This window comes from Chironomus tepperi, unplaced genomic scaffold (assembly GCF_022539635.2).
Source record: "Chironomus tepperi strain 1889 unplaced genomic scaffold, CSIRO-AGI_Ctep_v1 contig_337, whole genome shotgun sequence".
NCBI lineage: Eukaryota > Metazoa > Arthropoda > Insecta > Diptera > Chironomidae > Chironomus > Chironomus tepperi.
Genome location: NW_027226459.1, coordinates 2,768,128 through 2,793,241, shown reverse-complemented (window position 1 = coordinate 2,793,241; position 25,114 = coordinate 2,768,128). Strand labels below are relative to the sequence as shown.

At 31.0% G+C, this 25,114-nt stretch overlaps 2 protein-coding genes across 2 annotated transcripts in view; one reads left to right on the top strand and one right to left on the bottom strand.

Moving 5' to 3' along the window:
- toc (toucan) overlaps positions 1 to 25,114 on the top strand; it is a 226,117-nt gene that overhangs the window by 181,363 nt on the left and 19,640 nt on the right. Inside the window, exon 5 of the mRNA XM_070644259.1 lies at positions 308 to 454. Coding sequence (XP_070500360.1) covers positions 308 to 454 — 147 coding nt within the window. The remainder of the gene's footprint in view (positions 1 to 307; positions 455 to 25,114) is intronic.
- LOC139093529 (E3 ubiquitin-protein ligase RMND5A-like) lies at positions 1,317 to 3,218 on the bottom strand. The gene is made up of 3 exons (XM_070644262.1): positions 3,021 to 3,218; positions 2,544 to 2,930; positions 1,317 to 2,486 (listed from the first exon to the last, which is right to left on the bottom strand). Exons 1-3 carry the CDS (start codon positions 3,148 to 3,150, stop codon positions 1,819 to 1,821), a joined length of 1,185 nt encoding a protein of 394 aa, XP_070500363.1. The 5' UTR covers positions 3,151 to 3,218; the 3' UTR covers positions 1,317 to 1,818.

Sequence of the window (25,114 nt, the reverse complement as noted above, 5' to 3'; positions counted from 1 at the left end):
TAAGATTAAAATTTTTGAAGACTGTTAAAATTCAAATTTATGCAGAATTTGATTTTACAGCATTATTCAGCTCCACACCAACATATCACACACAAATCCTGACTCCATTTCAATAAGCTTTAAATTATAATTGCAAATAAACCAAACCATGCATTCATTCCACTTCAACGAGAATCGATTCTACAAACATCATCCTGCAACATAACACTTCAATGCTCTTCTGTCTCTCAATATCCTTAAGATTAATCCCATACCCAAATGCAATACAAAACAATTTTCAATTATTTTGATTATAATCTATTTTTAGAAAAACGAGCACAACCACAACAAATCATTCAACCACCAGCAGTTAATCAAATTGCAGAGCTTAAAGGATCACCGCCCGCTAAAAAGATTGTACCAAGAAGATTGATAAATGCAAGTCCTTTACCACAGGATAAAACATCACTTAAAGGTAAGTTGAAGCTTATACAGCACATTTTAAGGTTTTAGCCATGATTAATCGGACGTACGGCTATCATAATATTTGCTATCTTGTTCAGAGTCTCTTGACTAATCAAGCAATTAAGATAATTAATTTTAGTGACACTTATAGTCTATAGACGAGAATTCGAGTGGTTCTTATGTGATTAGATAAGGCATACGCAGTAAGTCGTTGAAAAGATGATTTGTTATTGGTTTTTAATGCTGTTTCATGCATTAAAGTACTGATTGTAGTACATTTTGGTCAAATTTTGATGCTCTTCGTTCAGTTTTTGAAGATTGTCTTAAGGCTCACTGTCTACGTTCCTACAAATTTCTTAAAATGGCACATTCCATTCGATTAATGGTGATCGAATTCAAAAGAGAAAAACTTTGTACAAAAATTCCATAGTGGCGGTCTGCGTGCGGTTTTGTGTAGTCAATGACAAATAACATGGTTATTGATGATAGTTTGGCTCGAAATCGTACTCTGTGTGCGACTTCTGACATTTGAATCTTCTATGAAGCCTAAAATCACATATTAAATACAGCTCATTGTCAATTATCACAAGCATTCATTTAAAGCCACAAAATCGCAATTCTCCTCAATCATTCTCAATATCACACATACTTAAGTCAAGACTAATCCACAGAGCCTCATCAAATTAACAAATATTGATACTAATTAGTTTCAATTCCGCAGCAATGACATAAAACAAATGTTCAGCAAACACACATATCCAAAACCGCAATTAACATTATTTAAATATTTAATTCGCACATCATAATGAAAATCAGAGACTGTAAATTTGATGAATAGACTCAAAGTGATGAGATGTATAATTAATGTATAGTTTGATAAATTTATCCAAAAATGTTTTATTGAAAAATGTTAAAACCGCTTCCATAAAAATCTATTATCATTACCATTAATTTTATATAAAAAAAAGAACATTTAAAACTATTGAGCACATATTGTGGATTTTGTGGTAAATTTTGCGAACTTTTCGACACGATTTAAATATTAATTAATTATAACTATTCGCAGGAGTGCATTCAGAGCTGCAGTACGAATTATAACGGTTTAAAAATTATTCAAAAAATAACGGTTAAAAATTATTCGAAAAATAACGGTCAAAAATTATTTGAAAAATAACGGCCAGTTGAAATTTGAAAATGTGACGTAAGCTTTACGTAACGTAGGTAAATCAATTCTGAAAGATTATCAACTCATTTCTAATATTGGAATGACTATTTACATCCTTTTGTATCATGTGAATCTCTGAATACACCCATGTCAATATCTATCTAGCGTTAAATTTATTAAAAAAAATGCACAAAGAACATTCAACACTATCAGAAGAAAATCTTTTTCGCTTCCGATACAGTCGATTCCTTTGGACAGTACGGACATTTCAACATCAATCCTCTTGTTAATTTCTGCATAGCGTCTTTTGAGATTACATGTCCACATTTCAGTCGCATTGGTGGATTTTGTTCAGTACTTGGTAATTTGAGAATTGGACATGTGAATACGGAATGATATCGATACTCAGGTCCTAAATCTATTTCAATTGGTAATTCATTCCTTTCGGACCAAACACTTGATACTCGATTCTTTACCATGATTTGTTTGAGGTTCATTAGTGCTGGCAATGCATAACATCCAGAATTTATAATTATTTCCAAACTTGAGTCACGATTGACTCCAACAATCTCACAAGATTCTTGAATAAAGGAATCAGCACCATCAACCCATAGCTCTTCCTTGAACAGCATGCTATATGGAGTATTTTGAAAATCATGCTGACCTAAATAGATTAGACATCCCATCAGCATTTGAATCTCTTTCTCGAATTTATTTATAAACTTATTAAAATGAGCTCTTGTGTAAGCTATAGCTTCTGCCTGTCCATTCACGCCTTGTTCCAAAAGCTGTAGATATGCTAGTCGACGTAACTTAAATTCTAATGTGCTATTACGGGCATCTAGTTCTGAACTGTATTGTGTCACCCATTCTAGTGCTAAAATTAGAGAGTACAGTTAGTCTATGTCCAGTAACAGTCAATGGATATTCATACCTGGTCCTAAATTCTTATTTAATATCGCTTCAGACATTTGAAAGAGATCTGCAAATAATTCGAGATGGATATCCTCTTCTGGTGGTAGAGCTGATTCATTCACCAGAGATTCAGCTACGCCATTCATCCCTTGTCTGTAGAAATGTTCGGATATAATTTGATTTAATATTTCTATATATTTATCAGATTCAAAGACATCCATTGGTGCAATGCTTTGATAATCTGGTGTAAAATGGCGATCAATTGCCTTGCCAACTTTCGAAACAGTCGCATGTAGACCTCTATGTTCAGTTCCAATTGACTGTAATTTTGCCTTACATCGAGCAATTACATTTTTTAGTTCATTTGCTTGCTGTTCTGGAATTGTTGCATCACTGTCCATTCTACCTACAAAATATAAATAATGATAACATTAGATAACAATCACTTAACTGATAATTAAATTGAGTAATCAAAGATCAGATGATTTTTGCTTACAAAGCGATGAACTACAGACACTAAGAACTGAGATAATTTCATCTAATGTCTCTTCTGACTGTTTCTTAACGCCAGAAAACTTTGATATCACTTTTTCTATTTCTTTTTCGACAGCATCTATCGCGTCCATGTTTATTAAACTAAGAAAACCTTGAGAATGAGCTAAAATTAAATTTTTTATTATTTTTTTTCTTCTCTTGTCTCTGTATTTTTTGTAAAGCGCTGCTTTAAATTTTCTACTGCGGATTGTGCAAGAAAAAAATAAATTTGAATTTCTTTCGACCGTTACAAACAAACTGTCTTAACGGAAAATGTTTTACAAGTTTCTAAGTTAATTTCTTTTTAAACTCTTGTAAACAATACATTAGGAAGCAGCACATACCTAAATTCTGAAGTTACTGACCTCAAAATAATTTCACCTTTTTACAAACATTAATATTAATTAACATGACGTCATAATTTATTTAATTTCTACTAAATCTGGCACCATTCCCATTGTGTGTCAAGAACAAAAGCAGCATAAAAATTGAGATTCTGCTCAAGATGTTAATCTACTTTTTATTTTGTGAAGCCACAATTCATCATTTATTATTTTAAGCAGTGCATCTCAAAATTTTCATCAACTGAATCATCCACAAGGTTAATGCAAGAGAAAGAAAAGTTATGATGAGTTATATTTATAATCCTGTAACATCTGTTCACAATTTACTTAATGCACTGTAATGTCATCAAAGCCTTGAACTGTATCGCTCGTGTATTACACGTAATTTCGATTACTTAGGGGGTTCGTACGTAAATGACAAGTCAAGTTTTTAACGGTTTTCAAAAATTCAAAATTTAACAAACAAGCTCTAAAAAAATTCAAATTTTTGAAAACCGTTATAGATTTGAATCTCAAAAATTAAATTGAAATTTACTTGTAAATTCAAAATTTTAAAAAAATTTTAAATTTTTGAAAACCGTTAAACATTTGAATGTCAAAAAGTCGTTAAATTGAAATTTTCTTTTTAAAGCTCCTAAAATGCAGTACGTCATCAACAAAAAGCCCATGTTATAGACGATTGCCCTTAATGCATTTCATTTCACTTTATTATTCAAATATATATATTGCTGTAATTTTGCGTAATCGACACACAATTTACTTGTAAAGTAGATTACTCTAAAGCATTTGAAGCATTAACACGCAAATATTTCATCATTATGTCAAGCATGTCGAATATAAGTGAAAGAAATTTCTTAGCAACTAATTTAGCTATCTAAATAAGTTGTTTTTCTATAAAAATATATATCTATATCCATATAGTACATCAACATGCAATGCCATTAGAAACATTTATGTTTCATCATTATTTCACACATTTATCACGAATTGCTTGATAAATGGATGAGATTCTAGTTATGACGTGAAAATTGTTATGTATTTGCAATATTGGAAGTAATGGATCAGATACAGTGGACAATAAAACGCATTTCAAGCTTCAATTATTATTGTGGAAGTAATTTTAAATCCATTAGTTTAGTTAATGTAATGCACTTAATTTAAAAGTATTAATTTTAAATCATCCATTAATAAAATTTGCTAAATTGCAATAGCATTAAAGAAGAATTGGGGATTGAAAGTTGGGAATTGTAAAAGAACTGAAGAAATAACGGTTAAGAAAAATTTGAATTCTCAACTATAAAACAGCATTTGAATTTTTAACGGTTAAAAATTATTTAAATTTATATATAACTGTCAAAAAATATTTAAATTCATGACTTTCAAGAAAAGTTTCGAATTTTCAACTGTCAAAATTTATTTAAATATGTAACGGTCAAAATTTATTTGAATTTATAACGGTCAAAAATTATTTGAATTTTCAAACTGTCAAAAAATATTTTGAATTTTTAACGTTCAAAAAATGTCAAAATTATGCAAATGGATACAAAAGTCATCTCAAATGCCATCAAATGACCACAATAGACCACTAAAAATCATGATAATAATCGTCGCTAAACGTCAAAGCACAAAGAAATTGCATAAACATAAAATAATTGTTTGCGGAACTATTGAAAAAGAGGGAAGAAGCAATAGTCATACTTGAAAGATTTATAATCGTCTGTCATGTATAATTGCATTATTAAATCTTATGCGAACAAAGCGCACGACAAGTGAAAATATAAAAATTTTTATGACTCATAATCAATGGGAAAGAATCTGAAAATGGACATATATGGACGGTATCATACCAACTTTTATGTTGACATTAGAAGGTCAAAGCCAAATCAAATTTATTATCGATTTAAAATTGGTTACATTGCAAATATGGTCAACAGCATAATTACATAGTTTCATTTACATTTGTGTTTATTTTTTGGACATTAACACCACGGTTAACAGACTATAGACTGGTATTTGCCAAATTTGATGCGGTATTCACGACTAAATGTAAATAAATCGCCTACATTTTATTTTGACTAGTGTTTAAAATTTTTAATTTCACTCTTAAGAGCGAAAATCAAAGGAGTCGAATTGAATAAAAAAACTCTTATTTTTATTTTACTCTTGAGCGAAATTGGTCAATTTTCCTCACGCTCCTGAGAGCGAAATTTTTTATTTCACTCCCAAAAAATTTCACTCTCAGGAGCAGGAGTAAAATTTTGAATTTCGCTCTTAAGAGCAGGAGCGAAATTAAATGTATGGAAAAATATTTTGGTAGTTATTGGCCGTTATTGGCAATCATTTGATTGTTTCCGGAGTCCAGAAAGGTTAATTTCTTTTATGTTTGGACCCAAGCTGTTATTTTAAGTATTAGACATTAACTTTTAACGTCTGGAAGTACTTCCTTTTACCATTTTTCTATGCCAAATTAACAAATTGTATGAAAATTCTCAAAAAGGAAGACAATAATGATGCGAAAGTTTTGTTATTGCAAAATTTGCTCTAAAATCGACCACCTTGTGCATTTGGAAGTGAGGAACTGACTATATCCAGTGCCTGAACTTCCAAAAACTTCATTTCCTTAAATTTCGATCTTAATTCCATTTTCGAACTTTTTTGAAAAACATGTGGAACCGACCACTTCCGCTAGTTCCAGCACGAATTTTTATGCTTCTATCCACTTTAGATGATCGAAATTACCCAATAGCCCTATAAAATGTTCGAAAAGTCAATGATTCCTATACCTAAAATCACTTTTTCTTGTGAATTACGCAATAAAATATTTCTAACTGGAATTACTAAGGAAATTGGTAACTTTTTATAGCGAAATTCAAAATTTTACTCCTGCTCCTGAGAGTGAAATTTTTTGGGAGTGAAATAAAAAATTTCGCTCTCAGGAGCGTGAGGAAAATTGACCAATTTCGCTCAAGAGTAAAATAAAAATAAGAGTTTTTTTATTCAATTCGACTCCTTTGATTTTCGCTCTTAAGAGTGAAATTAAAAATTTTAAACACTAATTTTGACAACTGTTTCACGTTGTCTGTTGTTAGAAGTCAATGTGCTTTATATTGGTATTTTGATCAGCTGGTCAGAAATTGTTGAGGTATTGGAGAAAATTGGATTTTAAATGATTTTACGTAAGTCTTTAGGATTTTACGTACGTATTTTGAGTTTTACGTACGTTTTTAGTATTTTACGTACGTTCTTGAGTTTTACGTACGTTTTTTGGTTTAACGCACGTATTTTTCACGTACGTGTTTTGACACTTTACGTACATTTTCAATATTTTTACGTACGTTTTCGGATTTTACGCACGTTTTTTTAAGTAAAAAAATAAAAAGTCATTTTTAGCATCGAAATCATTAAAAATAGAACCAATACCAAATACCAACCATCTCATTAACCTCCTATTTGAAGAAAATAAATCATTTCAATTATCGAACGCATTGATCTGCAAAAAAAATCAAGTTTCAATCACCCACAAGTGGCATTTTCACTTGTGCCTGTTCATTATTTCGTTTCATTCACAAAAATTTGACCGATCAGACGAGAAACAATATTCAAAATTCATTAATTCGTCTATTAATTCTTTTTCTAGGTTGATTGTAATTAATTAGAAACTTAATTTGTGACCTTTAATCATTATTCATTGCATAGCTGAAATATGACATAATGTACAAATTTCATAAAAATTAATCACATACAAAAATTATTTATTTTCATAATCGACATCTTTTGAGTATTTATGGTCATGAGACGTATAGTAGCCAAGCAATAAGACCCACAACGATGTATTTGTGTATATATTTCTCTAAGTGATTTAACAACTTTTTATTATTATTATATTTACAATTACAATTCATTACATTTATGGATGTTATCGGAAAGTGCACTTTTGATGCGATCATTAAATTATCATTTAGGCGTGGAAAAATCTCTTAAATAAGAGTTATGATTGTTATCATCATTATTTAAAGATATATGACATTTATTGCATGCGCATTCATGAGTATTCAATCAATTAGTTTCTTTTATTCCATAAAATTAGGAGAAATTGTTGATGGTTGCATTTTGTCTGTCTGTCCATTTATCCGATGAATTTTTAGAAATATTAGAAATTAAAGATATCTGTAAAAATAACCGTTATTTTTCAAATTTTTGTCGTTAAAATTCAAAAAAAATTTGACCGTTGAGAATTCAAATTATTTTCAACCGTTGAAAATTTGAATATTTTTGGTCGTTAAAATTCAAATATTTATTCAATCGTTAAAATTCAAATATTTTTTGACCGTTGAGAATTCAAATTATTTTCAACCGTTAAAGATATGAATATTTTTGAACCTTTAAAGTTCAAATATTTTTTGATAGTTAAATTCAAATAATTTTTGATCGTTAATATTAAAATATTTTCTGTTCGTTACTTTTTACTTCTATTTTAACCTTAAAAATGCGCCTCACCCAGTCATGACAGACCTCATCTCCACGAATTTCATTTCATTTCGCGGTCACTCACAATTCACATCTGATTTAATACAAATTTATGTCCGATTTATGCCAATTTCACTTGTTTAAAATAGTTTGTTGTTATTCTTTCAATTTTCATCCAACATGTGTTCATTTATTATTGTTCTGCGTCATGCTGTCATCAATTAGACAAATTGAAAAGTTTTCACCGAAAAAAATGAAAAAAAGTTTCTCAAAAATATTCATTGTTGCCCCAATGAGATTCAAATCTTGTTCACTTTTGATTTCATATTTTTTTTTTTCTTTTTTCCTCGATTGTGTGGCATGAACAGTAGCGATTACAAATGATCGCATTTTTGGTGAGATTGTGGGTAAGAACAATGGGGATTATGGATTTACAAAATATTGCGGGATTAACGTTGTAAAAAATATTAAGAGAATTGTGGGAATTTAAAGTCATAATCGTGGGTTGTGTACGGTTTCATGCAATTGCTGTTGGGTAAAGATGACTGAAATTGAATTAATGGGGACGGTCATGTACTGGATGTGATTATCAGGGATTATGTGCTTTAAATTAATTTTTTTGGAATCTTTGATGTGAATTGAAGTGTTTATGGTTAATTTCATAGTGTTAAGGCATGAATTCATGGAAATTCTAATGGAAACAGATACTTCATCCATAACTGATCATCAAACAACTCAAAAACCAAGATCCAGTGCAGTTTTAGTCAATTTTACCTTTATTTTTTTATATTTGAGGTTTATTTAGTAACCTCAAAATATTCAAAATCAATCCATACTTTTCGATCAATATTAGATCTCCAAATGTCTTGGAACCTCTAAATTCATTTTCGCTAGCAACAACTCATGACCAAATGAGCACTGATGGAAGAATTTCACTAAATGCTTTTATGTTTTCCTTTCCGTTATGGCCTCGCAATAATTTTTCGCGAAAACAATAATAATTGTAGCCAAATAAATTAAAAAAATAGCAAAAAGATCAGCATGAGAGTCGAAAACTATCTGTTCTCGCGTTTTTTGCGTTCGAAAAAGAAAAAAAAAAGTTTAAAAATAGTAAATTGAAATTAATTAAGTAAAAGTTATGAAATGGAAGTGAATTAGATGGAAAGTAAATTCAATCTGACGAGAAGTGTGTCTGACATAATAATAGAGACGGACCTCATCTTCATGGATATTGGGAGTTTGGAAAGGAGCTTAATATTTGAATTTTAGAGAATTTTTAAAATTTGAATTTTTGAAAACCGTTAAACTTTAAATTTTTGAAAGTCGTTAAACTTGAATTTTAGAATTCCGTTGAAATTTGAATTTTTGGAAACCGTTGAAATTTGAATTTTGAAAACCGAATAAATTTGAATTTTTAAAAGTCGTTAAACTTTGAATTTTTAAAACCTGATGAAATTTGAATTTTTGAAAACCGTTAAAGTTCAATTTGTTTAATGCAGTTACAATTCAAATATTTAAAAGCCGTTAACGCTTCAAGCATAATAAAATGCATCCATGAGCATGAAAAATCCCCACGAGAAATGAAAATGCAATTTGGAACGAATTTGAAAAAAACAAGGCAGCAAGAAGAGAGAAGAAAAATATTTTTTTTTCTGTACTGTTGTAAAAAAAAAGCCGATTAGTCGGTCGAGTAACGTGCTGTGCGAATGAAGATTTTCGGTAGCGCTGGAAAATAATTTTTATATTATTTTCTGTATTTCTCTTTGCTGTGACTGCAAAATTGCATATTTTTAAAGGAAATGGGACTGAATAGATTAATATCATTGTCAAAAAGTAGTGTAATACCCGACCTAAAGCAGGTCAGCTCAAAATCAAATAAAAATTCATCAAAAAGTGCGAAATTAGAGCAGACGGAAAAGTGCAATAAGAAGGAATCGGAGACACAGAAAATCGATAAAACATTGAAAAATGGTAAAAGTGCGACAACGGCTAAAAAGTCGATGTTATGGACACTTAGGATTACAAATAAAAGCAAATATGGATTAAAAAAAGGTAAATTATAAGAAGCTTAAGGAACTGCTGTCTAAAGTCAATTTCACCGTCAATGGTCGATAAAATTCGATCAAATAAATCCACAGCAGTTCCATTCAAATTTCTTTTTTTGGCATAATGCGGTTAAAAATCAATAAATTTGATGGATTTGGTACAAAACATGAATGCCAGACTTTAATTAAATCGGAACATTCCCGTACAATAAAATTTGTTGCATGTAAGGACATTTCAGCCGATGATGACTCATACCGAAATCCCTTACCTCCTGCACATGCGCAATTTATAAATAATACACTGAGTCAAAAACATATGATGATGTCGACAGCAAGCATAGTGCGGGCAATAAAAAATTGTCCACAAGTACTTTCTCGCCTTTATGGCTTCTTCTTCCATGATTCATTACTGTCTATGACACATCGGCACAATGGATGTAGTAGAGGTTCCAACATTGATCTGATTTTTTTCAGTAAAAATGACCAATTTCGATGTACTGTTATCTATGGAATTTAATTTATTGTTATCAGCTGATGCATTTTTAAGGTATTAGATCAGGGTTAAGGAGGTGATAAGAAGGTGGTTTTTTACTTGACAAAGAGGCAAAGTTTGACATTGAAAGTGAAATGTTAATGATAAGCATAGAAAGCTGGTGTGTGAAATTGAAGGCTTTACAGCATAGCCATGAGTTAATAGCACTTCTTGTTGCTACAAATTAGAATTGAGTCTTGCTTGTGAAAAGGAAAACAAATTGAAATTCAAATTTGAATACTTTTTTTGAAAACCGTTAAACTTTGAATTTGAATTGAAATTTGAATTTTCAGTTGAACGAATTAATTTTTTCAATTTTTGAAAACCTTTGAAAAATTTTTGAATTGTTCAAAAAAACCGTTGAAATTTGAATTTTTGAAATCCGTTAAATTCTTTAAAGCCTTTAAATTTGAATTTCCAAAAACCGTTAAATTCAATTTTTAAAATTTAAATTTGATTTTTTGAAATCCGTTAAATCATCAATTATTTAAAACTCAAAACTGTAAAAGACTTCAAGTCTATAAGACTTTAAACAGTAAAATTCCCTTCATAACTTCTTAAATCAGCTGTAAATGTTCAAAAACTACACTTGAACTTGTCACATCCAACAATAAAAATGACAAGAACAACAGCTAATTAAAATCTTTATCTCAGTACTTTAACATGTAAAATTACTCGAACTTGAGGACCTCTCAGGAAACAGAAAAATACATGATATCTGTTAAGCAATGTGGTAATACTTAATGGGGAGGGTTGGGTCATCTGATAAACAAAAAAGAGATTCGTCATGTAAGAGAGAAAAATCCATTAATTTTAATTGAATGACTACAACGTACCATAAAGTTTCCATAATTTCTTTAAATCATATTTTGACAGTACAATACTGTATAATAATGATGAGGATTGATTGATGGTGAAATGAAATAAAAAAAAATTATTAAAATTATTCACTTTAACAGTGAATTTAATTCCGAAAATTTGCAAACTTTTTAAATCTCGTCTGATTATAGATTCAGAAGAAACAGGGTAAAAATGGATATAAAAAAAGTTAAAATAACGCATAATTAAAGTGTAATCAAAAAGCAATGGATTTATACTTCAAATCATGATTCCGATTTTTCAAACTTTGTTAAAATTACATTATACGGTTTCATACGCTTTTTACGCTTTTTCTTGCCTCGCTCGCCCAAGTGGAAATGAGCAAGTTCAATGAGTATAGCCGTAAGCATATTTAATTGATTGTTTTATGAAGATTAATCTCTTTGCATCGACATGCTTGTGTCATTCATGTTTTTTCTTTATCTTATTCGATCGAATGGCATCAAAATGTGCAATTTCATCTACAGATGCGTACCTTATTAGACTTCTCTGAGAAAAATATCAAAAATTCAACGGATTTGTAGAATTTGAAGTTTTAACGGTTTTGTAAAATTCAAATCTTTAACGACTTTGTAGAATTCAAATTTTTAACGAATTTGTAGAATTCGAACTTCTAACGGTTTTGTAAAATTTAAATTTTTAACGACTTTGTAACTTTCAAACATTTTAACGGTTTTGTAAAAATTCAAAAACATTAACGGTTTTGTAAAATTCAAATTTTTAACGGTTTTATAAAACTCAAAATGTTGATGCTTCCTTAAACTTTCGCAATGCACCCCTGCCAAACAACATCAAGATGTTCAATTTCTTTTTAAGTTTACTCAAATTGAATTCAATTAAGCACTTGACATACAATAGCCGACAATTGGACTTATGTGAAAAATATTAAAGTGCACACATGAAAAATCGCACAATAAATCTTAATTTCAGTTTAATTCTTAAATTGTAGAGAAATTAAAAAAATCTGTAGATGTGGGCATGTGAGTCAATCTAAGATAAGCAACGGCCAGAATTTCAGTATTAAGTACATTGAACTCCTGTCAATGTTCATCACTTTCAAATATTTATTAAAGGCTTACAACACATAAAATATTCATGCGTATCATGTGAAGTGCATATTAATTATATTATTTTATGCACCATACCTACGCATTTCTTCAGCTAAACTTAAACACGTGTTTAATGAACAAAAATTGCTTCTCTCAACATTGCGTGACATAAATTTGCAATATATACAGTTGCCATAAACATATCGCATAATTATCAGCTTAGCGAAATAAAGTTTTTGAGCATGTATTGAGCGTGTAATATATGGAAGTAAGACAGTAGTCATTGTAAATCAGTATCAGCCACATATTTTGGACAGAAATCAATTTTCTTGGATTTTTTGTCTCTCCTACTGTTTTTTTGTAATGTGTCTGGGTAAAATATGGTATCAACTGGAAGGATGTTCATTTTTAGACTGTAAAATGCCTTTAAGGTCGATTTGGATGTTCCACTGGATCTTTGATTACATCTTTTTAAAAAATAAGCAAATTAAAGCAATTTATTTGCATGAAAATGTCACAAAAAGCTTGCATAATATCGTGAAATGTGAACAAGCTACTTAATTCATTAGATAAGTGCTTAATTAAAGCATTTTTAATGAAATTAATTTATGTAAACAAAATTTCCTGTTCAGTAATCTAAAAAGTTCATTTTCGTTCAGTTCAATTGTGAAGTTCAATTCAATTTTTGAAGTTCAATTCAATTTTTGAAACTGAATAGTTCGTTAATTTAAAATCCAAAAAACCGTTAAAATGTCAATAATTACTTTAATCTCATTTATCATCAATCCCACGACAATTTCCAACAATTTTCTCATTCCAATGTAATTCAAATATAATGACTATGAGAAAGTCATCATCAGTATCGCACAAAACTCATCTACAACATTTCTAGAACATAATCCAGCAAGTTGATCATAATGAAGCAGTCATAAAGGAAACAAGAGAGTCAAATCAGCGCAACCATGTCGAAATGTTCATGTCATAAAGCTTAATACCAAGAAGAAGATCATCATTTCATGACTTTATTGTCGTTTCTTTTTTTTTACCGCACAATTTTTTGATCTTCCGCTGTGTACGCTGATCAGCGATGCAGGAACTGTAAATTTTTTCGCATGTGCATGAACTGCACTTACTCTCTCGTGAGAGAATAATTACGTCATTAATTAAGCTCAAGTTTTTCCATCAAATTTTTCCTTCTCTGTTTTTGTTTTACTTTGCTTCTCATGCCTTTGCCTGCTTACTGCCTAGCCGCAAAATATTATTTTTAGCTTTTCATTTTTTTCGCTCTCTAACAGAAATGAAAACAAAATATGATCAAGCGGTGACTCTCAGTTAGTTGCGATCAAGACGCGGTGGAATGAAAACAAAAATTGTACGCGAGTAGTTTCTGTTGTGCTGTAAAGAAGAAGTCACAGACATAATAATAAAATAGAATTTTTAAAGACCTTAATTAAGTCGAAAGCATTAAGAATCAATACAATAGGACTTATTATGTGCTGTCCATAATTAGTGAATTGTCTATCGTCAATTTGACTATATTAGCCTTAATTGATCAATTTTTATTAATAATAAGACTGGAAATGACAGCATCAGTGACGAGATTAATATGTTCTCACTTGTGAAATCACTTTGTTGTTATTAAATATGTAAGGGAAATGAGTGTGAGCTGTCCATGCTAATAAATACGTCAATTAATTTGTGAATCCAGTGAAACAAGCGTGGATGATTTTAAGGTTTTGTGAAATTTGATTCTGGGGTCATTCAAACTGATTGAAACTTGATGTTAATCAGAAATGGAACTGGAAGTTTTGATTTTTGGTGAATTTTTGTATGGAAATGTGATGTAAAGTCCTAGACTCAAAGTTGACTCTGATTTTTAATTAAAAAGTGAACTTTGAGGTCTTAAGTCATGTTAAAGAATGAAGGTACACCAGCCCTCTCACTTCAGCCTATGTCTTTACTCTATTAATACCGGCAACCTTCAAAGGAAGGCATTGGGCACAATTTGATTAATCGATCGAAAATCTGGCTTCAGGTCGGCTTGACTCTGTGTTGTTGTCGGTTTTGGCTCAAATTCAGCACCATGTCAGAGTCATCCCGACCTGTTGCCGGTTTTTAGATCTATTAACCGACTTATATTGTTCCAATTTTGAGTCTTAAACCAATAAGCGTCATGACTTCTGAGTGACACAATTCGAGGTTGAAAAGCGATTTCACGGTGCTGTCAGGCAACTTCGTGTCTTGCCATTAATATGACGCCTCCTGCATCGCCCTAACGAACATGTTGTGCTGTTCAAGACTCACTAATTCTCCTTACTTTCCTTTATCTTGTCTAATTTAAATTCAAATCTTTAAAAACCGTTAAATTTTAAAGTTTCCAATTTGAACTCTTAACGTCATTTATGAACAACCCCAACAATATTAAAAATTAAAAAATCATTCAACAGATTGTGTATAGTACTTACAAGAAAATTAACGGACATCTTATAAACATGCTCAATTTTCCACCATGAATAAAGAGAAGTAAAAAACACAACACAGCATAAAGTTATCATTAAAATACAGAACCATAACATAAAGTACCGCTTAGTTCATGAATGAAATTTAGGTTTCTTAACGCATTTTATTGTTAAATATATTTAGTTTATTAGTCATTTTTGTGGATTTTTTAATGGAGTGGCTATTATTTATGTGGAATAAAGCTAGTTTGTGGATGCATCAAAATATTATTCAAGTTGGAAATGCTTTATTCCTGAACTTTTTACTTTGTTGTGTCCTATTTTAATGAATTGTTGGGGAATTAGAGCAGTGGTGAGCAATCTGCGTGCCGCGACACACGAGTGTGCTGGGCCAGAGATCGAAGCCGATGATTTTTTTTAGCCGACAAAAAAATCGGCTTAGCTAAGCTGAAATTTAGAACTAAGTGACTTCGATCTCTGTTGTTGGCTAAAAGTTTTGGAAATGCCATAAACAGTATGTCGTGTCCACCACTGAACTAGATGAATAATGATACTTATTTAGTGTCTTGGAATGTTGAAGTGACTTTAGTGATTTTGAACTTCGATACCGACAAGCACTCAGAGATTGGTTCAAATCTCAAATGACAGATTTGTCCAGTTTTTCGAATTATTTTGATGAACCTAACCTATAAACACCTGGAAGTTGGATTATTGTAGCATAAACTTTGAAGTCTATTCATTTTTGACAGTTTCAATTACTTACCTACTTTCTGCAAACATTTTCCTATGTGGAGCTTAGGTTACAGCAGAATGCTTTCCATCTGACTCTGAACATTCCATCTGACAGTTCCAATTCTCTTCAAATAAGGAATACCAGTGTCTAGGCTTCTACAAGTTCTTGAAAACATTATCATCTTAGACTAACTTGATCTTGTTTTGAGAAACATAACCTATAAATCAGTGTTTTCCAAATTGCGTGGTGCGGTACACTAGTATGTTAGAAAATGTTATGAACCGCATGCTGTATACAGTTTTGGTCATGACTTGTCACCAATGTGTGCCGTTACACAAAAAGGTTGAACAGCACTGCTTAACAGGATCAAAAACTCTTCAATGCTTCCAAAATTATCAATATTATGCCACAAAAATCCATTCAAAAGAGAGTTCAACAACCCCAAAAAGACAACATCACCAATTGCCATTCCCAAACTTATTCATTGATAAAATATTCTAATAATGGAATTAACCAGCTCCATAGCAGATTCAATTGAAGAAAGAAAAAAACTTTCATTTCACAGTGAATTTCACACTCCATAATATTATGTGACCAATTCATTAATAAATTGAGCGTTGATTTTATGACATGGACTTTAGTAAGCACAATCTGGTTGATGTCAATAGAAAGGCTCTCTCTAATGAGTAGAAGAAGTTCGACGCCAATTCAAATTAATTAAACTTTTTAATTACTTTTATTTGTTTATTGCATAATTTTCATTTTAAGTTGAATTGAAAGTAGTGTCATTGTGTGTACGAGAGTATGAGATGAAATTGGTTCAATGCCTGATATACTCGAAAAAAATAAAATAGATATGTGCTCAATTACAAAATGTTGAAATAAGCAAATTAAATGAAAATATTATTTTAATTGCCTGTTATGTTAATATTACACATGTCTCTTATGCTCAATTGCTTCACACATGACGGTTATTAATTGTTAAAGCCGAAAAGAGACAGCACAAAAATTTTTGTTGAAACAAAGAAATGTGATTTGTTTTGGTATTTTTCATAGAAAAAAAAATACTTAATTTACCTACAGGGTTGTCCATAAATGACGTATTGCCTGTTTTGAAAATTCAGTTTAAAAAATTCAAATCTTAAAAGATTGTTAAAAATTAAAGGTTTAAAAATTTGTTAAGAATTCAAATTTCAAAAGTTTGCTAAGAACTCAAATTTTGAAAATTCGCTAAAAATTCAAATGTCAAAAGTTCGTTGAAAATTCAAACTTCCAAAACTTCGTTAAAAAATTCAAATCCTGAAAGTTCGTTAAATTTCAAATCCAAAAAGTTCGTTGAAAGTTCAAATCCAAAAAGTTCGTTAAAAAATTCAAACTCTAAAAATCCGTTAATACATCAAATCTTCAACATCACAAGTGAATGACCCCTCTATCAAATCAGACAAGACCTTCAATATCTCCATTTCAACAGCTATTAGTGTGACATTCAGATAACAAAAAAAAAGTGTTTATACTATTGTTGGATGTAATTCCCACACAGAAAGTGAGACTGACCAACAAAACGACATCTGGAATTAATTTTCTACATTTTAGTGTCTAGCTTGTCCTAACTCAAAAGATGAATTTTAAATAAGAAAATAATAATATTGGACATATAAGGAATCACAATATATAGATTACGGATTTCTTTGTAAGCAGCAACACATTAAGTGATTTTGATTGAGAATTGTTGAACCGCTAATGCTCATTGATAGCAACGGTGAGTTGTTTTGTTTGGTTGAATTACATATCCAATACTAAAAGAATCAACATAACCCACATATCCAGCACAAAACAGCTTTAATGTTATGGCGGTACTAAATATTTTAGCAACAGCAGTGGATTTATTTGGCAATTATGTCTCTGTCTATATGCTGTATTTTTAGACATCGGAATGAAATACTTTTCAAGATCATTTTGTAGCCATTCATCATTCCATATGGCGATCAATTTTTCAAAAAACATATTTTTTTCTCTTCTTTTTCTTTTTTCGTCAAGTTTGTATCAAGAAGATGAATAAGTAGCTTGATAGGGGTTCTGTTGATACGCATGATGAGATATGAAAGCGATATTGATATAATTTTTGAGGGGATTTCCTTTTGTCGAAGTGAAATTTGCAATTGTTTTGTGATTTTTTTGACTGCTGGATCTTTTTGGAAACTCAAATCTGTCAGGAAGTATTCAAAATGCATTAAATGATTAGCATTAAGTCAGTTATAGTGTCAAGTAATCTTTAATTTGATTAGAAATTGGATATTTTGCTTGAATTTTGACACATGAGATACTCAACTGTCATTTGAAATTTGAATGATTTTGAAAGTTTCGTTAAAATATTTTTAAAATTTTTAAAAACGTTAAAAATTTGAGATTTCATTCAAAATTGGAATGATTTTAAAAGTTTCGTTAAAAATACAAAATTTTAAAAGCCGTTAAAAATTTGAATTTTCAAAAACCGTTAAACTTTCTTTATTTTAAATTGACAAATTAAGCAGTTTCCTGCCTCAAACCAGCATATTTGCATACACTTCCAAATATTTCCGATCAACTAATAATACCTTACTTAACAAAAATTCCATAAAAATACGCAAAAAGCATTCGTCAAGGCTATAAGACAATAAATCCAAATTTCTAGTACAATAATCGCATTCATTGTACAAAATTTTCTAACAATTTTCGTCACAATTTCACTCCAATTTATTAGTCTATGTCATGCGACTTTTCAATTTTTGTCAATGAAACATGTTCCACAGTCTCGCACAGCGACTTCTCAGTTGGAATCTCTAAAAAAAACATTACAAATATATCTTTCATGCCAGCAGTAAGCAGTGACTTCTGTTAGTATCCATAAAATATATATTTTTATAAACTCGCTGAGTAAAGAAGTTCAGGCATGTAAAAAGTGCGTGCGCGAATATTCCACTGGAACCAATACAGTCATAGATGTAAATTTTATTATATTTGACTTTGCATTAATGTGAATTGATCAAACGATGTGTACGATGAGAGGCATATGGCAATAGAAAAGAAAGAGAGACACTTGCTTCCGGTGTCGATTGTAACTCATAATAATGTGGAATCGATGAAAGTCAATTATTTGCCTTCAATTTAATTGCATCGAATATATTTGCGGCTGTAATTGCGCATTTTACTCTGCATGAAATTGAAAATTGGCAAAAAAGTCGAGTGAGGAACATTTTCTGGCTGTGAATTGTGAATTACTTGTAGTTTCCATTCATTTAATTGATTTCGTGATGAGTTTATTAAATTAAGTTTGTTGATCTACATTTTTCTATGAAATTCAACCTTATTACTTTCCAATTAATTCATTTCTCCTTCTTTCTATTGATTCTGCATTAGTTAGTTTTGCAATTGAAAGGAATTAGGATCTTTGAATTTAAGGTTATTCGACGTGTGCCATGTCTGAGAATAGAATAGCCAAATATCTTGTTGATCGATCACTTCCTTTGCTGGAACTAGTCAAAAAACTTTTCGAAGTGACGTTACGTTGCGTAAATTTACATACGTTTATTGCATTACGTAAAATTATACGTAAAACAATGAATTGCAAACTTATGAGTTGAAAATAGGCTTAAAAAGATGGCAAATGGAATTAATAAGTGCTTTGTGATGTCCAGAAGTACAAGCAGGAGCAGTTCCGGAGGATCAAATGTTCATAATCAATATAATTTTCTTAGATTGACCTGAAATATGATTACGAATCTATTTTGAATTCAGAAGCTCTTAATACGATTGAATGCGTTTACGTCAATTCCAAGCCACCTTGCCTCTAGCTTCTCTACCTTAAGCATTCAATTAAAATTCATATGGTGAATTTTGTTCATTTCCTTTCACAAAAATAAAAATCTTACTTTTTTATTCATTCCATAGAATTTACAAAAATTGCACCTGATATTTAATTTCAATTTTGTAGCGGTGCCAAATTTTTTTTTTCATTCCTACTTTATTTTCACGACTAGCTGCTCTCAAATGTGACACTCGTTAGAATCAGCTATGAAGGTCAATAAACAATGTCTCGCATTTTCATTTCACTTCTACAACAAAATTTTGTTTCTCGTTCAACGGAATTGTAAAAACAAAAGAAATTGACGCCTACTTAGACTTTTATCACGTGTGATATGTGACTTGCTGTTTTTTTGTGCTGTTTGAGAGAGATTTGAATGAAGATTATTGGAAAATTACATATTCAAATGTCAGCAAATGTCTTATCTTTGAGTATTAATTGGGGTAATTAGGGATTTTTAGAATGTAGGAAGCTGTGATTTCCTATGACTGTCTTGGAGATTCGAGCAGCACAAGCGTCGAACTGCATTTTCACCGTAAAAATGAGTCAAAATCAGCCATCACAGTGCCAGTATACAAAGGAAGTTCGAGTCTTACCATTAATTCAGTTACTATGTGACTATACTGATTGTCTGTTTGAGGATCTGTCGGAAATTCACAAATTAATAATATTATATCAAAGAAAATCATCTGTGTCGATTGATAGTTTATGTTGGTATTCTGTCAAGCTCTGTATCATTCCACTGTTGTCCTCGATAGCCTGATACGATGCATCCCAATGCAACCGGATATCGCAAAGATTGCGAGTTCGACTCCCAATCCGGACAACTTACTTGGAAAGTAACTTTCTCTGCTAAATAGTCGATGTAAAGTTCCTTAAATATCCAACAAATAGAAAAATAAGCCGCCACCAGTCCAGTCGAACCTGGTGCAAATCCTAATTCAGCTTAGAGCTGTCCCAAATTAAGAACATCCAGTTATATACACACTGCATTCTAGTGATCAGATTAAGATTAGTTATGACTGTACCGCGTCTAGTTCCTAAACATTGACATTTATGTAACTTCTCATGTAATATCGGGTAATATCAAGATCATTACTAAACATCCTGTCGACTAATTCCATATCCTTTCCCTTATTCCAAACTTTCTATCAAGATCCTCAACTCTGTACAATTGTTATTCTACAAAACAGCCATAAATGCACAAAAATTTGCATTTTTCCTTCCGTTTCTCATTTCCTTTTGGCCTCATTAACGCCATTTCGTTTATTTCCCTTACTTCTGTTTTTTCAGGACATAAACAAAAACAGAAATAAAAGTGCATTAAAAACAAGCCAAGCCACAGTGGCGACTGAGGCATTAGAAATTGCAATAATGAGTAATTAATGCCTGCAATTAGACTATAGTTTACGTAATGAAAATATTTTGCCAGATTTATACACAAAAAAAGATAACAGGAAATCCATTAAGGAGCATGCATAATAGAAAGGAAAGAATTATTAAGCATTAATGAGTGCAATATATTGAGTGTCAGAGTATTTTCGGAAATTGTCTAGTATTTATGATATTTTTGTTTGAAGTCTGTCTTGTTGCTGCCTATTTTCGAACCGTCGTGGAGATTTAAAAACATTTCTTGTTAGCTGATCGTCTGAGTCATAAAAAAATTTAATTTGTTTTTTAGACAAACAAGTGTGATATTCAATATGCAGTCGTGAGATTAAGTTAAGATCTCGGAGATTATAAGACTTGATGCCATTGCAGTAAGCGAAATACCATATTGCATTTTGATTTATTTAGAATGATGCATAAAAAGCTGACTATGCTAATTTGTGATGTTGCATCATTTAGATCACTGAAAGGAGGGGAGATGCAGCAAGATTGAGTAATTAGTGAGTAATAGGCAGTCTCGAATATCACAAAGTCGATTAATAATCTGAGAACAGGTTGGCCTGATTCTGGAAGGATGTCGGATTTCAATTGAATCCTGAAACATGCCAGAGTCACGCCTACTTTTGCTCAGATTATTAATCGACTAACCGACTTGTGCTATTCGGAAGTATATATTGAAATTATCAGACAAAGAGCATGCTCAGCAGTACTTTAGTCTGTTCTTGATCCGATTGGAGCTCACTATATTAAACCTCACTAGAGTTTCCTAGGACTAAGGAACATACTTTGATTGCGCTAAGCGTGCTACTGATGTATTAATTATGGAATAGAGGCAGTACAGACTCATTTATAGCTATAAACGCTCCTCCATCCTTTGGATCCAAATATCATTGCAGTTTATTACCCTAAGAGACAAAGAGCTTTGCTCTTGGCTTACACTGGTATGGAGAACATGTGCTTTGTCTTCTAGGGTTAAGTCCTTTTGAGTAGAACTCGACGACGACTTTGCAATACAAATTAGAAGTAAACTTCAGTTTTAGGTATTAAATCTCAGGATATCCCCCAATTCACCCCAAAAAACAAGTCATTCAGCAAACAATTCTGCAAATAATTCAGCATAACCAACAACAGAGTTCATTTCCACATTACAGTACAGCACTAATGTATGTACAGAACTTTATTATTATTGAGGTCATTCGTCTTTTACATTGCAGACAAATTATTTTAATTCATTCATTAATGAATTACTTTATTGCTTTAAAAAAAAGGCATGTGAGTGTGTGACTGACATGCATTGTCTCTGAGCTATCTTTTGAGTATTTATTTCATCTTGCTTGCTTTTTTTTATTGCAATTGCACATGTGATATGTGTACAAATGTGATTAAGCATAGCTTGTTAAGAAGATTGCCGCTATTTGAATGGGAATTGTTAACGGGAATGTAGACCTAAATTGAGATTAATTTAAATTATACACAAATAATTATTATGATTGTGTTATGAAGTTAGTCGCTAATTATAGATAATTGATTATGATCTTTATTAATTTATGACATCTAACGGTGCCCATACTGCTCTTTATGTCCATTTTGTATTGTCTGCATTTAAATTAAGACTAAATTGAGTTAAATTACATATTAATGAATTATTACAATTGTAGACCTGGATATTTTTAATTTAGTCGACGTCATCTTCAATGATTCCTTTAATACATATTATTGCCAATTATAAGCTAATTATCTTCTGTTATTGCAAAAATAAAGTTATTGAAAATCGTCTTTGTTTCTATAATTTTCTTTGAAATCTTATTAATAACTTGTTATTTGCCATGGCAGTTGAATAGACACTGGCTATTGAAGAGGGTATTGAAAATATGAAAGTTTAGGTAAATTGTATCAATGCCAATTGTATTGGAAGTAATTTATTGTTGAGATTTGTTGTTTAAAAGATCAAGTGAAATTTAACGGACATTTAAAATTCAAATATTAATGGAAATTTAAAATTCAAAAATCTTCACCTCAAAATTTAAATTCAAAAATATTCACCTCAAATTTCTAACGGAAATTCAAAATTCAAAACCACCTTCGTCAAACTCTTAACGAAACCTTCAACAATTCAAATTCCCAGAAACCGTTAAATCGTAACTTTTTTCCCATGAAGTCCATAAAATTTAATTCGTCATTGTTTGCTCAGAAAATCCTTTGATTCATCAGATAATCAAGCACATCGACTTAACTCCATACCTATTTACATTCTCTTACACAAAACAATATGAAAATCACCAACTTAAAGAGAATTAATAAACTAATTTATGCTAAATAGTTTGCAATAACCTTACACCTTATTGTGAATCAGCTTAAGGTCATTATTCAGCTATTGCGTGCTATTAATTTGTTGTCAATAAACTTATACTTTTTTTTCTGTAAATTCGACTTACCAACAAGCCAAAAATTGCTGTACAGATTGATTTATTAAAGTCATCGATGTCATCTTCAGTTTCATTCAAGCGATTGCCATAAAAACCGCTAGATTTTGACATACTTAATAGCTTTTTATGTGGGTGAAGCATTTCCATCATAATTTTCTTCTTGCGGATCGTTCGTAAATGAGGTTTGTTGAGGAATTTGGAGTTTTTGAGGATTTTCGTCGCTGGATCTTGAGGTTAGTTTTGGAATTGAAGTTTTCAGGTGTTTCAAAAGCGGTAATTGGACTGGATCTTGATTACAGATCCAGTGAGCAGCTTTGTTCCAAGAATTAACTCACCAATTGCTCTAAAAACATCCAAACCTGTAAAAATAGACATCAATTATGAACAATCACAACACTTTTATATCCAAAATTTCCGATAAACGAGAGGGAAACTTGAAGATGAATCACTTTTATCTCAATGCTGTTTTTGTTTTACGCTCACTTGGCATCGGTCCATATTCAGTTTTACAGGCCGCTTAAATGACCGCAAATCACTGATGCTGAATAAGATTCTCTTTTACATTTGTTTCAAGTTTAAAATTACGTCTTTACACAATATTATGATGTTTTGATTTATGCCTGAATCTCCGTTAGAATTGAAATAATCATGAATGTTTTATGATAAGCATAAAAAAGATGCATAACGGATGTGGAAATAAGACATCTTGTATTGTCTTACACCGAAAATTGTCTGTTTACGACCTGTGTGAGGATGAATACATAAAAGTCGTACAAGTGGCGCGGTTTTATGTGCCTTGAATTATTATCTCAATTTTAATTCAATAATCGTGAAACCGCAACGGTTTTTTAATTTTTAAACACAACATTTCGCCTACTTTAATGCAAAAATCGTGTAATTTACACGACTATTGACTTTCATGCTCATCAAATTAATTAATTAGCACAGCTGAGTATATCGACCAAGACAAGTGGATTAATTAAGGAATTTTATTGCCGAAAAAATTACATTTCCATCTCAAATTTTATTAATTACAACCCGTCCTCATGGCCAACAGTCAGTAACACAACAATCTAGACAAAAGAAAGAGAATTGGGAAATTTTATTGTGGGACTGCAAATAGTGGCCATAAATCAACTTTTGAGTACGATTGCAAAGACTACTTTGGCAACAACGTGTAGACTTATGGGAAATTATTATCACTTTTCACAGTGTCAATTGATGCTGTTGTTACCGTTGGTTTGTCTGATTGTCCATCTGTGGTTACGGTTTGCTGTCTAACATGTAACAAATTGACATTTAGTCGTTACATGATGTTTTTGAATAAAAATTATTGATTTGAACCGGCTCAATAAAGTTTGAATTTTATTTGACCGTTATTTTTCAAATATTTTTTGACCGTTATTTTTAATTTTTGAATTTCTCTCATCCAATTTGAATTTTTTTTTTACCGTTCATTTCGGCATCAAATTTTACCTGAGAATCTTGATGTAAATTAAGCTAATGCGCTTTTAAAAGCCACAAATGACCAAATTCTCATTTTGTTTCTCATTTTTTAAGACGAAATACTCGACTGACGATATCAACGTGTCGCATTAAATCACATCCCATGAGATTTATAGATGAGAAAAAATAAAGAAACTCATCGCTTGAATGAGTCTATTCACATTGTGAATGGCAAAAATTTATTCGAATATAGCAATAAGTAGTAACTTGTAATTATGCGATTAAAATACAAAATTGTTGGAAACAATCGTGTATGATGCAATGATGATATAAATGTAATCTCAAACAAATTATAAATTAATCAGAAAAATATGCAGCATATCGTGCAGCATCTTCATAAGTAAATTTCCATATATACACACAATGACGACCGCTTTGAGTTGATG